Raw genomic sequence first — 19,102 nt, 5'->3', positions numbered from 1 at the left:
AGACAGTGTTTCTTGGCACTCACCCTTTCATGTGTATAGTTCAATGTAGCCTGGGTGCAATCCCACGTTGAAAGTATATAAACAGAAATAAAGAGATGCACTCCAAGGACTTGGTAGATGAAAAAAAAGGGTAGTTTATTCCAATAGGTATATCGATAAAAAATAGCCGACGTTTCGACCTGTTCGGGTCTTTCTCAAGGTATATATATTATCAGGTGATCACAGTTAACACTGCAGTCATGTAACAGCTACCTAGATATTGAGACAAAGTACCCTAACTCTGAATATGCCCTTCTAAACAAGGGCTTATATGCCCCTATAGGTTGGTCAGGGGTGGAGATATAACCCCCTCCCCCCCCCCCCCCCCCCCCCTGCACCAGCGCATTGAGCAAAGGTAATGGGTTATTTTGCTTTAAAAAAGTGGAGATTGGTAAATAAAGCCAAAGATGTATCACTGGTCTTCTAATATTTAGATGGTTAAAAACAAACCTATTTGCACACACAAGTTTTCTTCTTTTAAATTAAGTGTGTAATTATAAATAATACATAGTCATGATTAACTGGAAAATAAAAGGAGTGTTCTGAGTAATATAAATAATGATTTTTTTGTATTATTGTTTGCCTTTTGTTTGGCAATATTGTATTTGAGGCATGCTTTTAAATATTAATGTGCTGATAGACTGAAAAAATATTTAAAATGCGTCCATCCTCTGTGTTTATTTAAATATTTTTTTGATTTTTTTTTCAATTTTTTTTTGCTTTGAGTCACCGATTTTTCAGTTCATTTGCTTAAGCTATCATCATAATGATCCAATAAAGTGCATACCAGAATGATATTCTCTAAACATATTCTCTAAAGGCATCATGCAATTTATTGAATTAGTGGCTTTTCGCTCAGTGATATGAAGTTGTACTCATGCACATGACATTTATTGTTACAAAACATCTTACTGAGCTGCAAGATTATCTGTCTCAACAAATAGGCAGGTCTGTTAACTAATCTGCAAGTGCTGGTGACATTACAACAGGTGTGCAAAATTCAGTCCAAAGTAGTTAAAAAAAAAAAAACACAAATTGCCAACTTACAGTAGAAAGTTACAAAATATGTATAAATTACACTTGCAACAGATACATATAAGTTGCCATTGCCTCTTGAGCAATGGAGTAATACAATCTAACTGTTACGATAGTCAGGGCCATATTAAGAGCCCAGTGGGCCTGGTGCTGACAATTATGACGGGCCTAATTACAGAATCATATCGACCAAAAACAGTAAAACACTCCCAAGCGTCATATATCTGATAGAGATGGTGCTGGAGAGAAAGAAAACAGCAGCTCTAAGAAAAAACAAATACCCTATGCTAATCCATAACCCCTAACAGCAGTGTCCAGTCAAGCAGGAAGTCAATGGGCACGGTAAAAGGGTGTGCCACTGACACAAATCACGTAACCTGCCAAAAGGGGAGAACATGCCCAAAAAGAGGACATGTCTGCCCAAATAATTAGAAGGCCAGCCTGGCATGAATGCATGTCAGGCTGCCTGCCAATCATGCAAGCTTGTCAACTAAGGACATACTATGCAGACAGCACCCTGAGCTTGGCATAAATGCATCTAATGATGCGCTCACTCCATGCTTTCTAAGGACTGTCCCCTAGCACTCGCTGGTCCACTTATCTCCTTACCTTCTAACTAGCAGGCAGAAGCTCCTGGTAAATAGTCTGGGACAGAGAAAAGCTGTATGTAGTGAGTGTAGAAGAAAGGGGACATGCCACAGTGTTAGAGAGAACAAAGTCAGCATTACCTTAAAGGATCACTATAGGGTCAGGAACACAAACATGAATTCATGACCCTATAGTGTTAACACCACCATCTAGACCCCCTGGGCCCCTCATGCCTCCATAAATATTGCAAAATCTTACTGTATTCAAGCCTGAAGCTGTAACTCTGCATGCTGTTAGAAAAACAAGCAGTCTGCTGACATCATTAGAAGTGGTGGCCTGATCCAATCACAGTGCTTCCCCATAGGATTGGCTGAGACTGACAAAGAGGCAGATCAGGGGCAGAGCCAGCATGATTCAAACACAGCCCTGGCCAATCAGCATCTCCTCATAGAGGTGAATTGGATCAATGAATCTCTATGAGGAAAGTTCAGTGTCTGCATGCAGAGGGAGGAGACACTGAATGTTTGGATGCATTTTAGGCAGCCATGACCCAGGAAGGATCTCTAACAGCCATTTAAGGAGTGGCCAGTGAAGTTATCACTAGGCTGTAATGTAAACACGGCATTTTCTCTGAAAAGACAGTGTTTACAGCAAAAAGCCTGACGGTAATGATTCTACTCACCAGAACAAATTCAATAAGCTGTAGTTGTTCTGGTGACTATAGTGTTCCTTTAACTATATTCATTGTCAGCCAGTCCACACAAGTTTTGTTCCCATACATCCCGCTTAAGTTTCCATACTTAAGTAAGAGTATGTGAAAAGTAGTTAGGGTTGCCACCTTTCTTGGAAAAACATACCGGCCTTGCTATTTTGCATAATTAAATATGTATGGTTGACATCACATGATGTAAATCACAAGGAGTGACATAAGAGAAAATTCTGTAAAATCACCAAAAAACTACTTAGTTTGATTCTGCTGTATAGATGGATTCCTCTCAGTGCCCCCATGTCTCTCAGTGCCCTCATGACTCAGTGTTCCTATGTATCAGTGTCTCAGTGCCCCATGTCTCCCAGTGTCCCCTAGTGTCGTGTCTCCAGGTCTCCCAGTGATCCTATGTATCACAGTGTCTCAATGCCCCATGTCTCCCTGTGTCCCCATATATCCCAGGGTCCCCATGTCACTAGGACACTAGGAAGATGGGGAGACCTGGGGACACGGGGAGACCTAGGGACACGGATACTCCAGTGACACTAGGAGACTAGGGACTCTGGCTAGGACACATGGGGACACTGGGAAAATAGGGGACACTTGAAGACATGGGGACACAGACACTAGAGACACTGGCTGGGGGACATGGGGACATTGAGACATGGGGGCACTGGGAGACATGGGGACACTGAGAGACCAGGACCACAGACACTAGGGACACTAGCTTGGAGACATGGGTACATTGAGACACTTGAGGCACTGGCAGACATGGGGACAGTGAGACACTGGCAGACTGGGGGCACTGGTAGACTAAGGGGCACTGAGACACCAAGGACACTGGTTGGGAGACATAGGGACACTGTGTCCCCATGTGTCTGTGTCATAATTTCTCCCAATGTCCCTTAGTGTCTAAGTGTATGCCTCCTTGCAGCCTTTCCCCTCATCCCTTACTTCCCTGAGGTGTAGGCTGTCTCTGCAGGGTGGGAGCTGCTGTCTGGACTCTCTGTAGCAGCACCCCTGCAGATCAGTGAGTATAGATAGGCAGGGAGGGATATGCTGGAACTTCCTATCCCTGCCTCTCTCCACACACAGCGACCCCTACTGGCCAGTGCTGGTATTGCATACTAATCTCTTGTTTATTCTGAGAAAAATACCAATATCAATGCAATATCACTGCAATATTGGCACCAGCCAGGCAGCCTCAAATACTGGCTGTGCCAATAAAATAAAAGCCAGGTGGAATCCCTAAGAGTAGTGTGTGAAAAAAAAAATGTAAAAAAAAATAAAAAATTTTTTTTTAAATCAATGGGTCAATGGGCCTATGCCATGGGCCTGGGCCTGGAGCTGCAGCTCCATCAGCCCCTATGTTAATCCGGCCCTGACGATAGTGCAGAGTTGGATTCTATCGTTTTATCTTTGAGTATGCATACCATCCACTTAGGGACCAGTGTAGTTTGAACATGTTATATTATAGAATTTCTACATATTATATTATAGCTTTTATATTAAGAGGTTGGCCATCCATTGGTCTTAATCTGGTCTGCAAATTTGTTTGTATATGGCCAAGGTACTGCTGGCTGGGTGTGAGTCATATTTCAATTGTTTAGTTGTAGTTAGTAAGCCAAGGAGTTGGACTCTGTTGAGTTCTCCTTTGGTAAGATAATAATGATTTAATGGACATAGGAAAATTTAGTATACAATTTAGTAATAAATATAGTAATGCATGTGTCTCTGGTGTGGGGAACATGCTAAGGATAGCAATTTGTAATATTTGAGGGAGTATAAATCCTACTAATTTATATATCAGCATAACAATGTAATTGTTGCAATTTAATTCTTACCAAGTTTAGTTTATATTTTGCAAATCAGATTTCAAGCTATCCCAACTCACAGTTTGGAAAATAAAATAAAAACACTTTATTTTGTGATCCTGTATGTTTTATTCCAAATTTCTTAAAGTCCTAAAAAACTGAATGTTTGAGGCCATCAATATATCAAACAATAATAACATTAACATTTTTTGTACAAGATATATTGTATAATTGGGCTGTTACCCATTTAATTGCATTAGCTGTGAGTATTAGCTGTTTTGCAAAATGTTCTTCACTGTTCAATACTACAAAATTGATTACGCGTACTTGTATAACAAATATTCTATAAATTAATACAGTATAACGTTATGTTTCGAAACACAGGGTTGTTCACTAAAGTGTGACTTGTTCTCAACTGAAAGTAAATTCACTGTGAAGTTGAAAACAGAAGTTACCCGGAAAACTATTCCAATGTACCTAAAATGTGAAATTCACTTTACATTCAATATCTTGATTAATTACTCAAGTGATAATTAAAAAAGTGAATTCAAAGTGAATTTAAAATTTATGGCCGATCTCCATCTTTGATGTTTCCTTTTCAAACTTCATTTAAATTAGTATATTAGAGAAGTTATGCCTAGCCTGTAGTCTTCGATGCTTAATCATCACATATATTGGTACAAATGTATACTATGTGTGCAAATCTAATAAAATACAAATTGAAAAAAAAAATATGGCCAGAGTATCTGAAATGAAAGAATAGCTAACTTTCAATTTCAGCTATTTTGTCCTTAAAATTTGAATTTGAAATTCACTTAGAATTATTGCTTTGCTGAATAACTCTGTTTGACTTCTTCACTGTAGTAAAACAAAGTCTGACAGTGTTTCAAAAACAGAGTTGTGTACAGTTATGTAGATGGTGGAAACCGAAATGGTCAAAGTACATACCAATGCTATTCATATAACATTTCAATGAAAAACAAACTTGGTAATTATAAAACATATAAAGACACGGTTGATATAAAATATTTCAAGAAGCCACAGTTATTTCTAAACTTGTGCAAATGGTTTGAAACAAAGCATGATTCATCCGAATTTTGGGTCATCGGTGGTTCATCTGAAATCCCAAACTCCGAATCACCATATCGATGAATCACGAAACAAATGAAACAGGCAATGGATATACCATTTAGTTTGTTTTGTGATTTACAGTTCTGTCTGTGGTGCCAAAAAATAAAGTTAATTGATGGGAACAAAAGATGATTGAGGATTAGGGGGCAGACACTATATGATTTAATTCACAGAATACCGCCTCGATTTAATAACCTTTCCAAATGATTCAATACTGTTAGACAAACGTTCCTAATGATTTCTCTGCAGAAAGGACTTCAATGGGAATTTTTGTAGATAATAATTTAGAATTTTTGTTTCTGACAATAATGAATCATTTGGAAAGGTTATTAAATTGAGGCCCATGTGAGAAGTGACGAATAGAAAGTAAAAAGCAGAAGCAGTAAAAAGAAGTTAAAAAGTATATTTTTTATATATTGTATATTTATTATATAGATATATATATTTTTTTACTGCTCCTTATTTTTTTCTGCCTATTGGTTACTTCTTCTTGATCTGTGAATCAGTGTACTGCAAAAATATTTATAGTAGGTATACACTTTGCAGTACAGTAATTGGTCAATTTAGGTGCCATTTTGGTTCATCTGAATCATTTTTCCGAAAATAAATGCATGAACAAAATTTGTCAAAGCTGAAATTCCACGACAAAATCAGCAAGGAAATCCAAATTGCTGAAACTATTATTTTTTTTTTTTTGGATAAAACTAATTTTTCTGCTGTGCACAAGTCTTGTTATTTCTTAGATTAGTGTTTTTGTAATGCCAGGGTCGAGACCAAAAATGTGGTCTTCTTGCTATTTTTAGAGGATCCCTACTACTTAGAAAATGCATATTGCTATTGTCACGTTCTAGAAAACTGCACACAATTAATAGTTTTGGTACTGTCTTCCTAAGTATTATTCACACAGTATATTATATTTGAAAGATAAGCTAGCTAATGTTAAATATGAAGAATGGGTTGCAAATATATTACATATAATGAGTTCTTTAATCATAAGTCAAACATGTTTATGAACCACTGGCTTAGCTATTTCATTCTAATACATTTAGGCAAACACAATTCTCTTGAAACAAATAATCTAGCAAAAATATGCTTAAATATCCAAACAAAATAAAAATCAAAATTATACATAATAACAATATTATTGGTAATATCTCAATTTAAAATCCTTGTCAATCAGAACTTACCTTTGCCATCTGGGCTTGCACTCCATTAGCTTTTAGAGAAGCAACTGCTTTCTGTGCTGCAGCGGGACTGTCAAAATCCACAAAACCATAGCCTGTAAAAAATAAAGCCGCTGGTCAGTAAACTGCTTGTCCTTTGCAACCTTTAATGCTATACAGTATTTATTCATAAAATATTTTATTAAGAAAAGTGTGGCATATGGTCATAGAACATTGCTTAAGTTCTACGTAATTACAATGTAGCTGAAGTGAGAATGAGGTCCTCTTGGCATAATTTACTAACGTACATAAAATCTACAAAGAATATAATGGTAACTGTTCTTCCTATATGAAAATAATTCAGATTTTTTTCTTTTTTTTTGGAGCATACAAAACTCTTGTTTTACTTATTTTGTTTCCCCTCTTTACATTTTTTTTATATCAAAATTGTGCACACATGTTTATTTATTTTTAATCCAATTTTAGGTGGTAGGTAATGCAAGGGTTTATATGCAAGTGTCTTACAAGAGGCAATAAGACTGTCACAAAATCTGACAATTTATTTTTCCCAGCAACTTGTCCCTATGGATGCATTCATAGGCATTATAAATAGGGAACATTTCTCTTCCTAACCACAGGCAGTTTTCTCGAAACTGCATTCATCCATGTTGCTAAAAATGTACATCACTGTACAACATTTCTAACTAGAGTACATTTCCAAGGCGGAGCGCAACATTTCTAACTATCCTTTTTTGCTCTTCAGATCCATCTGGTGAGTCCAAAAATAAAAGACCAGATCTTGTAGCAGATGTTTCATATTGACATATTTGGAAAAGACAAACAACAATAAAATTCGATTAAAAGTACAATAATAGCACACATTCTCTTAAAGAAAAAATAAAAAAACAACTAAAAATGAGGACAGAACAATAGTGGAAAATACTCGTAGTAGACATCCAAATTCAACTATTAGATTCACACATAATATATAGCACCAATTCATTTTTATCCCATATTAACATTAACCAATGTGAGGCTCTGCATCTCGCTTGTAAAGTTTATACTTAATGGTCTGATAAATGTCATATTGCTTTAGAACATCCTTTTTTAACAATAAATGGCTTTGTAATAGGGACAATGAATTTCTATATACAATGACATGATGATCAAATAGCACCAACAGAATGTTCATCACATGATTGTGTTCTTAGTGTCTTCTCCGAGGGCTCCCATTTTAATTGACCCATACACTACAGTTTGAAATTAAACTTAAATGTAATTTTTTTTTTTTTTTTTACAAATAAAACTTAAATTCCAATGTATCTACAAATCCGGACAAGATATTATTCACACCCAACACATGCAAGCTTTCCAAATTCATAAGCTAATGGTCACTAATACATCACTAAAAGCTCAGTAGCAGGGCAAGCAAAATGGCCTGTGTTTGACTTGTGGACCATGTCCTTAGCTCAGTTATCACTTTCCAGTATTAATTTGCAGTTGGCCTTGCTTTCTAATTTAAATTTTATAGCAATATATAAAAATAACTAGCAAAGAGTGTGTTATGTTTAAACTATTTGTAAGACTAAATGTAATGTACATGTTTTATAACATCTAACGTCTGTTTCTTTTCTCTTGTAATAAGTCACATGATGTTTCTTTAAAGCTGATTTTTGATGTGCTTTGTTTTTAGTACAATGTAATTATTGTGATATATTGTTTGCTCAAATTGTAACCTGTTTCAAAGTTACTGCTAAGGCAAAGGAAGCAACTATCATATCTTTATAAATCTTCCTGAAGGCTGTATGAGGCTCAACTCGAATAATAATGAAATCTTGTGGAAGAATCTGTCTTTATTTTCTGTCCTTGCCAAGTATAACTTGACTGATGTTTGACCTTGGGTGACCTCAGCCCACAAACAAGTTAAAAGGTGAAGTTAAGTTATATTCTGCGAAACCAAGAAGAGAAATAGAACCTTGAAACACACAGCTCTAACTTACAAACACATAGAAAAGAGTGGAAACAATTATAACATAACAAAACAAAAAAATATAACATAACAGAAAAAAAGGAATTCCTTTTATAATGCAAAAAGCTGTAAAAATGGACCCTCTATAACCTTTTTAATATTCATAGTAAAGACATTTCTATTCTGCTTCACCTACGAAGAATCAAGATTTACATAGCTCAAGATTGTTAATCAATCATTTGATTCATTAAGGTTTACATAGGTATGCACATATTCTATATACTTTTATCACGAAATTACAAATGCAGAGCAAATGTCGACAAATGTATGCATTAAAAGATAAATTAAAGAAAACTTTATCTTCTCCAGTGTTAATTTTGTCGACTAACAATTTTAGTCAATTTTTTTTAGATTTAGTCGACTAAAACTAGACTAAAACTAAAACAATTCAGATGACTAAAACACGACTAAAACTAAAATGGTTTTAGTCAAATGACTAAAACTAAATTGAAATTTGCCACCAAAATTAACAGAGGGGCTGTGGAAGGGGCAAAAGACACAGACTGTGGCTTGGGAGAGACACATTTAGAGGGGCTTGGAGGACAGAAAGAGACACAGAGGGGCTGGGGAAGGGGCAAAAGAGACAGATAGTGGCTTTAACTAAACCCATTTGATTTTAGTTGTGTCGACTAGAATATTCTGGAGATTTGGTTGACTAAAACTAGACTAAAACTAAAACAATTCAGATTACTAAAAAATGACTAAAACTAAATTGAAATTTGCTGCCAAAATGAACACTGATCATCTTTATAGGTCACTTATAATATGTGACTATACAGCCAATCTCCCTTTAGTGAAGAGCTGATTTGTAAAAAAAGGACCATGTTGGACCATTCCTTCAATTGTTTCTACTGTTCCTGCAAAGTATTGCAATTTTTATTAGTAATGGGAGATTTGAATAAAGGCAAATACTATAAATCTACAATTTTAATAACATACACAAATCTTTAAAATGTCCCTTTGAATATGCAAATTCAATATGAATTCTGAATTTAATAAGTGCCAGAATGTAATACTTTGCATAGTCTAAAATGCATCACCTTAAATCCAAACTGTAAATTTGGTTGAAATATGAGGAGTTTTGCTCAAAGTGTGCAAATCAAGTCAATAACGTCCGTATATCATCCCAGTATCTCATAGATTGTTGTTTTGTAACATTGGGAATTACAATTATATTAAATAGTTTATATAAAAAAACAAGAAAACGCTGACTTCAAATGATTGTTATGACGTTTGTGAGACTTTTGGAACCGTTATAGTTTGACATAGTATAGAACAGTACATTTAATTTAATATTTTCAGAAATTTTATATTTTCCTTGCTGCATATACCTACTGCATCTGATTTATATACTAATAATAATAAATAAAAAAACTATGATAACAATCCTTGCATGTCTGTTTAAATAATATTACAAGCGAGCCTAGATCCTTCCAATAGTGTTATATCATTTACTTAACTTTAAATATTTTTAAACCCTATAAGACTATAATTAATATCTAATGAAAGGTTAATCGGTTAAAATGTCTTGTGGCACAAACAATTATCAAACATGTTGAAATTAGATTGTGTGCTGCTATTTATAAAATATTGATTGCCAACTCTAATTGGCAGCAGTCCACTGGCGTCTGCGCAAGCATTCTTTGGAGCTGAGCAATGTTTTTAGTTTGGGCAAAACACTGCTAATATGTTCTTTATACAACTGCCAACCTCAACTCCACAGTGTCCATGCAATGTGAACACAAAATATCCCTTTAGACTTAAAATAACTCAAGGTAAATAAATAGGCTTTTATTATTGAATAGTGACTTATTATAAATACAAATGTTTTCCTACATACATGGAAGTAAGTTAAAAAAAAAAAACATAAAACAGAATCCAAGGCATAAAGGTAACTTTTTGCACCTACTTTAATGGAACTAAGAGAAATGTTTGTTAATTTGAAAAGTGCCTTTAAAATAAGGATGTTAGGTATGGGTTAAACACTGCATGCACCATAATCACTACAGCTGCTTTAAAGATTTTAGTCTTTCGATGTCAGTGGTGATTATTAAAAGGGTGATTATTTGAGTAAAATAATTTATGCCTTATCCACTCGTTCTCTATGATTTGCAAATTAATTTTATATAAAAATATGTCGGATGCCTGGGATTGTCTGCCATATTTTACATTGCCGGATATGCGTATATTTGAATGCAATTAAACAAAAAAATAAAGACAGACACAAACACACGTATTAATGTATCTTGTAGTGAAGAGTGCAATATTTACAAATGACAAACGACAGTGTGCTGATTAAATAAATATATTTAAAAATGTATATATTCAAATATCTCTGGATTTGTATATTCAAATATTATTGTCAATTAAAAGTGCAAGTTCATATGCATAGAAGCAAGCAAATGATAAAAATTGGAGGTCCGCGGGATCTCTTTTTAAAATGTGAGAGAATGAGAGCTTATTTATTCAGAGTGAGGGTTCCAAATATTATGTGATAAAGCATACTATGAAATTATCGAATATTTTTTTTTTTACTTTTTTTAACTGTCTTTTATCAGGAATATCTGACCTGAGTCCCATGACTTCAAAAAAATCTATTTTAATGGAGTTGTCTACATGTCTAAAAGTTGACTGTTATGTGTCCATTACTCATTATAACAAATGTAAGAATATGAAAATATGAATAAAGTTCAAAAAATGAACTGGGGGTGGGGGGGGGGCCTGGCAGCTGAGCTGAGTGGATGCCTGTGGACACAGCTCCTGCACTCACTAGCAGATAAAGTGACAAAATCAGCAAATTACTGCGAGTACTCGACTCACAAGGGCCACTGAACTACTGGTGACACCCGGGCGAATCAACGGGTACTAAACATGCCACAATTGAAGCGAGAATCGCCCGAGTACCGTATGCGGCCTACAAGCATGGCCGGCACGGAGGAGACGGGCGCTCCTCCGAAGCCATCCTCGCCTGGACACACGATACTGGGCCCTTGTTCCCCCCCCTTTGGACCGCCGGGGGTCATCCCGGTCCCCATCGACGGACAGCAGGTTCTCGCTCACACCCTAAAAGCCTGCGCAGACACAGGCCCAGCACAATGCGGGCCTAGCATGCACGCCGCGACACGAATGGCGCCTGTAGATGCGGGCCATGGCGACGACATGATCAAGCGCTCCCTCCGACGCATAGACAAAGCATTCCAGCGCTTCTGGCAGCACTTGGAGCAGCGTATGGCGCAGCAAGCACCGAAGCCTACGGGGGAGGTGAGAGAAGCCGAGATGAAAGGGCCGAGCGTGTCCCGCTCGGGCAGACCCCAGCCTGGAGCACACACCACCCAGGCTCCCTGCCTACCTGGGCCGAAGGCCAAGAGGGGTAAACCCCCACAGCATCGCCCACGACGCCGGAGACCCACCCGCCGCTGGCGGTGGCGCAACATCGGGGTCCTCCGTAGCGCCCATGAAGGGGAAGACCCGGCTGCACGACATGTCGGAGTCTGTGGAATACGGATGCAGACCTTCCATGAGGCCTGGGGCTGGAGTGGGAGCCGATGCGGCCCACGAAACACCTACATGATCATCCTGCAAGACCGCAGGGCAGATTACCTCATACACCCAACTACCAGCTTGGACACAGAACAGGACTTTGGATGCTCCCTCACTACTATGATAGACTGTAAGCCTAGAGTCATGTTTGCCTTTCTAATTTCACTACCTAAGCCTGACCTCTTACTTAATTTTTATTATTTTTTTTATTTATTTTTTTTGCTGCCAAGCATGTCGACAACTCCATAAGCGTGCCCTAGCATTTTAGCAGATTTATATGAGGATCCCTTTTTGTCTTTACCAGGCATGCAATGTATCCTAAAGCTGCCTAAACCGACAGCCAGCCTAACCTGTTAACTATGCCTTATATCCAGAGTGCACAGTATGTTTATGACTTACTATATGATATCTTGCACAACACATTTGACATCCCTAACACGCTTGTTATGGATTGCTAGCTTGTACTATTTTCTAGGGCAACACAAACCTGCTTATAGATCACAGACACTGTAGATGAATACCTAACTTGCTCTACACATGATGCACTAAACTAGCCTCTTCTCCACCGTGCCTTAGAATAGGAGCAGTAACCTATCACTATAGCACGCTACAGCGGAGTTTAGCCCGTGTGAATATGAGTATGTTTAATGTTATTAAATTGTGGCAGAAACCAGTTACTTTTCCCAGAGCGTTTGACCTGTCGTGCCGTAAGCTACCATTACCATGTTGACATGTACTGAGCGAGAGCCAGAGCTGCTTAACACGTAGCATGACTAACCTGTTAACTTTTACACATGTCTTTAACAATTGCTTGTAAAACAATGTTTACTCAACGTTTTAAAAAACAGAAAATATATGGCAGTCCTTCGAAGGAGTGTATTATGTACCATCTTGTTTCCACCAACTGTATTACCCGATACCGCCTCCTCTCTTCATTCTGTACCCCATAACGCAAATGCCATAATAAAAGAAAGATTGACAAAAAAAAAAAAAATTAACTGGACACTACTACAACTGCCAACTTTTATGAAAAAAACCAAACAGTTTTGAGTTGACTGCATTTGGTGACTTGGCAACTTAAATGCCTTAGGGAAATTGCAGATTTGTATTTCCCAAGAAGGCTCTTTTCCCAGTAATGTGCAAGTCAGTTGAAAGTTTAGTGCAACGTGACATTAAGTAGATAAATTCATTCTTATTTAACCCAAGCACATAGAATAATAAACCAATCATATTTTTAAAGCAAATTTGCAAAGCTAGAACTCATGTGAGTGGGTGAAATCATTTTTACATTTCTGATTGCTTCTAAAAGGAACATAAATTCTTACATCGGCCTCCAAATGAACAAATTTAGAGCTGGAGTTTTTTTTTGTGTGTGTGTACAAATGTCCCTGTGTGTATAAATATATCCAAGGTGGGGATTTATACAATTTCTTCCTGGCATATTGAGCTTATGAGGATAGCTCCTACTTTATGATTGTAATATATACCATTTGTATACGCTGAGCACTGTGTTATAGTATTACACTATTGTCTTTTTTATTTTCTCTTTAAGAAACACCACCACGTGCACTATTGTTCACAGTTTACTGTCAGCTGTCAAGAATACATATATGCACTACTGGATTGAGTATATTGCGTGCCATAAAGATAAGAGTTGATTTGAATGTAAGTGGGCATTATACTATGTTATTTATATGCTACTTGGCTGTTGGGATCTACACCATTGTCTTTTATTTCCCTTTTTTTCTGTATGTACCTGTGGAGAGATTAATAACCTATTGTGAAAAAATACTGGACACTGAAAATTGTGGATACTATCTGGTTGGACATTTTTTTATTTGGCACAACCCGTGGTTCTTTTTCTTTAATCCTGTTTAAATAACCCTATGTGTCAAAAAGAGTGTTGCGAGTCAGATATTTCTGATATATTCTTATTAACTACATTTGTAAAAATATAATATTGATCATAAAGTAAATATGCCAAAAATAAGTAGTCAATTTTTTAAACCACTTCCCACCTTCACTGCTAACACAGTAGGGTTTAATTTATGGCTGACACATAAGACATATATATATATATATATATATGCCAGGCGGTCCGCCACACAATAGTATTCTACCAAATGCACAGCAATAGCAGTCAGAGACTCTCCCTACCAAGCTCACACAACCCAATTGCTCCTATAATTCCAAGGCTCTTACAGACCAAAATGCTATGCTTTCTCATTTCACCCACATATAAAGCCCTTCATATTTATGATTCTCTTGTTGTTTTTCTCAATAATGTGTAATAATAAAGTTAATGCACTGTAACTGCTGCATCTCACTGAAGTGGTTATAAGGTTTAGAGTCCCCTTGTGCTATCCTTCCATTCAGCAATAAACTGTCTGTGCTGCAGGGCCTAATAAGGAAGCATTAGCCTGAACAGCAATAGGTGGCTGTGATTGGCTGAGTGCGTCAGCTGACTGCTTTCAGCCCATCAAAGCATCCATTGGAGGGATGAATAATATGGCTTGAAGGAAGTGTGTCCTCTATGCCTTAGCCATACATCCAGTGCTGTGGACATGTATTTAGTGTTAAATTGTTTGAAATGGTTTAACACTAAATAGAGGGGACAGTGAACTATAACCAATTTAATGCGATGGTTACAGTATCCCTTTAACCATGCAGAAAGTCAATACAATTCTTATTAGAAAAAAAAGAAAGAATAAATGTTTTCAGACTCTAACACTGCAAAAATGTCTCAATAATAGAAAAAATAAAAATGTTCTTAACTTTTTATGTTCAAACCATTGTTGCAGATTACTAGAGTTAACACTATGATATTTGATAAAAATTAACTTAAATTGGCTCTGTCACCCCCCTCTCTCCCCCCCAAAAAATTACATGACATACATATAAAGATAAAATGTTTATAAAATACTCACATTGACGGTGTCAAAAGTCACAATCAAAAGATATCATAGGACAAAATAGGGACTACTTTGTATTATGTATGTTCTCTACACCTGACAATAATTGACAGGGCGGGGATGCTGTAATCACGTTTTGTCACCTCTCCCAGCCATCACTAGTGATGGCAGTGGGGAAAAAGGCCTTGTCTATGTAAGCTCGCCTGGTCTCATGGGATTCTCCAAAGACCTGAGTGTTGTACATGCGCGAGAGTGTGGCACAGATGTAGACATTTGGCTGATTAAGCACCTGAAGCTGAAGAAGACCTACTGGATGATGGAGGCAGTCATGAGGGATAGCTCTAGGTAAGCAAACCTTACCTTCTCTGCAACCCTGGGCCACTGTACTGCATGTAGTGTTGTCACCAATGTTTTTATTTTTGCAAAACATTAAAATACCTCTTCTCTTCTCTACAGTCTCCTCTCTGAAAATGTGAGTCTCTTGTTCTTTCTCTCCAGTAAACACTATAAATAATACAGTGGTAGTAAGTGCAAACCGTACTTAACTCCATTACACTTCTGTGTTGTGGGTGACTTAACCAACTCATTATATCTCAAGTCCTCTCAAGCACACATGGACATCTACAGAGGAATGTCCTCCATATACATGCATGTTTAAGTATTCCGCTAGTATGGACATTTATGTATGCACCACACATGTAGCATTTCAGGTGTTAATATAATTTATATGACATGTCAAGTGTCCATGACAAAAGCATGTAAAAATCTAATTCAACACAATTTAAAAAATAAATGAATAGCACGATACTGTAGATAATAACGTTTTAATATTTATTTTTTTCAAAAATCAAGATATGTGACAGTTCCTCTATAAGGACCTAGAATTTAAAAAAAAAAATAGTTTCTTTTTAGTTATTAGAACAAGCTATTTTTACAATGCAGGCCACATGCTGATAAACTGACAGGTATCATTGCCGTACCTACCACTTTATCACTTAGCATTGCTCAAAGCTGTACAGTACCTGCAGTCAATCAGCAGTAGCTGGTGAGATTCTCTTACTGTTCCTGCAGTGAGAAACATTGTTTTTCAGATGAAATTGGTAGATGTGATATAGCTAGGATTATCTTTATTGATTATGTATAAAAACAAGTTACTTTCATTTGGAGAATATGTGTGTCAAATGCTTTTCTATTGAAACAAGCAATCTCCAGGTCAGACAGTTATGTATCAATGTAAAAACAGGTATTTTACTATTTTGGCAATATTAAAAAAATATTTCCAAACTAACTATCCTTTAAAAAAAGGAGTATGTTCAAAATATCAAGCTTTACTTGAATTAAATTATAATTGTGTGACATTCATATAGGATTATTTTTTTAATGTCAGAGTTAGGGTTACTGTTAGGGTTAGAGGGTACTAACAGCTAATGTTAAAAGTAATTTAGGACAATGGTTAGAATGTCTGTTATTTAATCTTAGGGATTAAGAGACATTATTATTATTTTAGAGGTACTCCTCTGTAACCTAAGGCTTACAGGAAGAAATAGTTTAAAAGTAAGCACACTGTTCTATAAGATCGGTTTGAAAACGAAACCTTTTATTTTATGGAGGCTCTGTGAGTCACAGCCGGAGAGGTGTGGTTAGATCAGCATTTAAAGTAATCTAACTTGTAAAAGACGAAGAACTGAGCATTGGCAGTGCACATACACAGCCTCACTCACACGCACATACTGACAAAGATACACATAAAAATTGACACACACAGTTATTATTATTATGTTATTATTTATATAGCGCCAACAAATTCTGCAGCGCTTTACAGTGGGTGGACGAACAGACATGTAGTTATAACCAGACAAGTTGGACACACAGGAACAGAGGGGTTGAGGGCCCTGTTCAATGAGCTTACATGATAGTTACACTGCGACATAAACATACACTGAGAAAAATACAGACATCTTATGCTCTAAGCCAATGAATGGCGACGCCTGTGACTTCCAGCTTCTATGGCTCGCCAGAAGTGCATCACTGGGCCACAAGGGAGCATTGGAGCCCAGTGGAGAACTGGACCAGGGTACTCCTGGCATAATAATCACTACAGCAGACTGTAGTGGCTGTGACGATTGGTACAGTCCTTTAAGTTGTTTTATATTTAATCTTTTTATTAGTTTTAAAAAATAAATTTTAAACAATAGGGTATGTAGACATATTGACAGACAAAGACATTACATATATATAATATATTTTAGTATATTTTTTCATATATAGCATTTTCATGAATGTATTTACACACAACATATCAGGCTCTTTGAGCTCAAGGTTAGAGCAAGAAACTTTTAAGGGATTTCCTTTATTGTATAAATCCATTCTAGATAATTATGAGTATAGTTTAGATTGTTATTTGAATAGGCACCTCCCTTCTCCATTTCAAGTTGATAAAGAAGTTGTTTTTTATATTGGGAAAAGGTTGGTGTTACATTTTTTTCCAATGTCTTGCAATTATTATTTTTGCGGACATGAGACAATGAAGAGTCAATATTCCTGAACTTTTTGGAAGTTTACCGCAGTTAAGGTGGAGGAGAGCTGTTTGAGGGGACTTTTAAAGCTAATCTTTAAAACGTTCAGATTAAAATATATCAAGTCCCCAAATCCACTTATTCTAGGCAATTCCACCATATTTGTAGCATTGTACCTTAGTGAGCTACACATCTCCAACATAGTAGGGAGTTGGTTGAGGATATTTTAATCAATCTAGTTGGGACTAGGTACCATCTTTGTAAAACTTTGAAATAAGTTTCTATAATGTTGAGTGTATGTATTTTTTTATTTTTAGCGAGGCACACCAATCCTCTTCTGTAATTCTTGTGTTTAAATATTTTTCCAATTTCTTTTTTGCAGGTGTTTCTATTTGTAAATATGATTGTCTTATTAATATTTGGCTATTGAACTTACTGCTTTGACCATTCTACCATTGAAGAATTTACGTATTCGTTTTTTCTTATCTCCTAGTTTTAATTTTAGGTTGTCAAATGTCATTAATTTTGTATTGAGGAAAAGGTCTTCTATAAGGATTTCTTTACGAGTTCTCCAAGGACCAAGGTCCAGGTCTGGCATTACTCTTTCTAGAAGGCGCAAATTAGCTCCTTCAAATATTTTTTTAGCTATCTTAAGATTTTGTTTTATTAATTGCCATTCTTCTATAAGATGGTTTAGAACACATTCATTGAATTCCCTTGGTTGATAGTCTATATAACAGAGGTCATCACATATCAAAAGGGCTAAATCTCTTTCTTCAGATCTATATGATTCTATTTTGAACCAGGCCAGCTCCCTTGAATTATGAATTTGAAATTTGTGAATATGAGTAATTATGTTGGCCCAATAGATATCTCTTATAAGGGGATACCCCATGTCTCCTTTATTGCCAGAACCTTTATTTTAATTCTTGGAGTATTTCCCTTCCATATAAAGTTAGAAAGGAAAGTTTAATCATATCCAACCAGATCTTTGGGAATTTTAGGGGGACCATATTAAAGAGGTATGCTCATTTAGGAATAATATATGCCTTTATTGTGTTGTGATCTCCAAGGAATGCCATTATTTAAGAGTCCTATTGGTATGTTTAATTAGTTTCAAGGCGTTAGTTTCCACTATCAATTTTGGGATGGCCATTATCGTTATTCCTCGATACTTTCTTAGATCAGTAAAAATTAGATTTCTCTTTTAAGTTTTTTAAAATAGAAGAATTTAAGTTCATAACTAAGGCTGTTGTTTTGTGTATATTAACTTTACAGTTGGAGATCTCTCCATATTTTTGTACTTCTTGCATTAAATGAAACAATGATAAAATAGGATCAACAATAGAAATCAGGACATCGTCTGCGTACAGACAGACTTTCATTTCGGATATTGGTTTGTAATATCTGTTTGGGATTTATCTTGTTTAAAAGGGGTTTTATGTTGGATCTTAACAATTATTTTATTAATTTACCTGTAGAAGCTATTTCATTAAATGTTGCTGTTAATTTTGGGGAGATAATATCTTTAAATGTCTTCAAAAATAGATTCAAGAAGCCATCAGGGCCTGGTGTTTTTATAGTTTGAAGATTATTTATAACAGTATCAACTTCTTCTTGTTTTATCTC

General features: G+C 36.2%; 1 protein-coding gene across 1 annotated transcript in view; it reads right to left on the bottom strand.

The window, feature by feature from the left end:
• RBMS3 (RNA binding motif single stranded interacting protein 3) overlaps nucleotides 1-19,102 on the bottom strand; it is a 616,946-nt gene that overhangs the window by 316,177 nt on the left and 281,667 nt on the right. Inside the window, exon 4 of the mRNA XM_063452213.1 lies at nucleotides 6,501-6,592. Within this exon, the coding sequence (XP_063308283.1) occupies nucleotides 6,501-6,592 (92 nt within the window). The remainder of the gene's footprint in view (nucleotides 1-6,500; nucleotides 6,593-19,102) is intronic.

Source organism: Pelobates fuscus, chromosome 4 (genome assembly GCF_036172605.1).
Source record: "Pelobates fuscus isolate aPelFus1 chromosome 4, aPelFus1.pri, whole genome shotgun sequence".
Classification (NCBI taxonomy): Eukaryota; Metazoa; Chordata; class Amphibia; order Anura; family Pelobatidae; genus Pelobates; species Pelobates fuscus.
The sequence above is the reverse complement of the archived record's forward strand: the minus strand, read 5'-3'. Positions and strand labels throughout refer to the sequence as shown.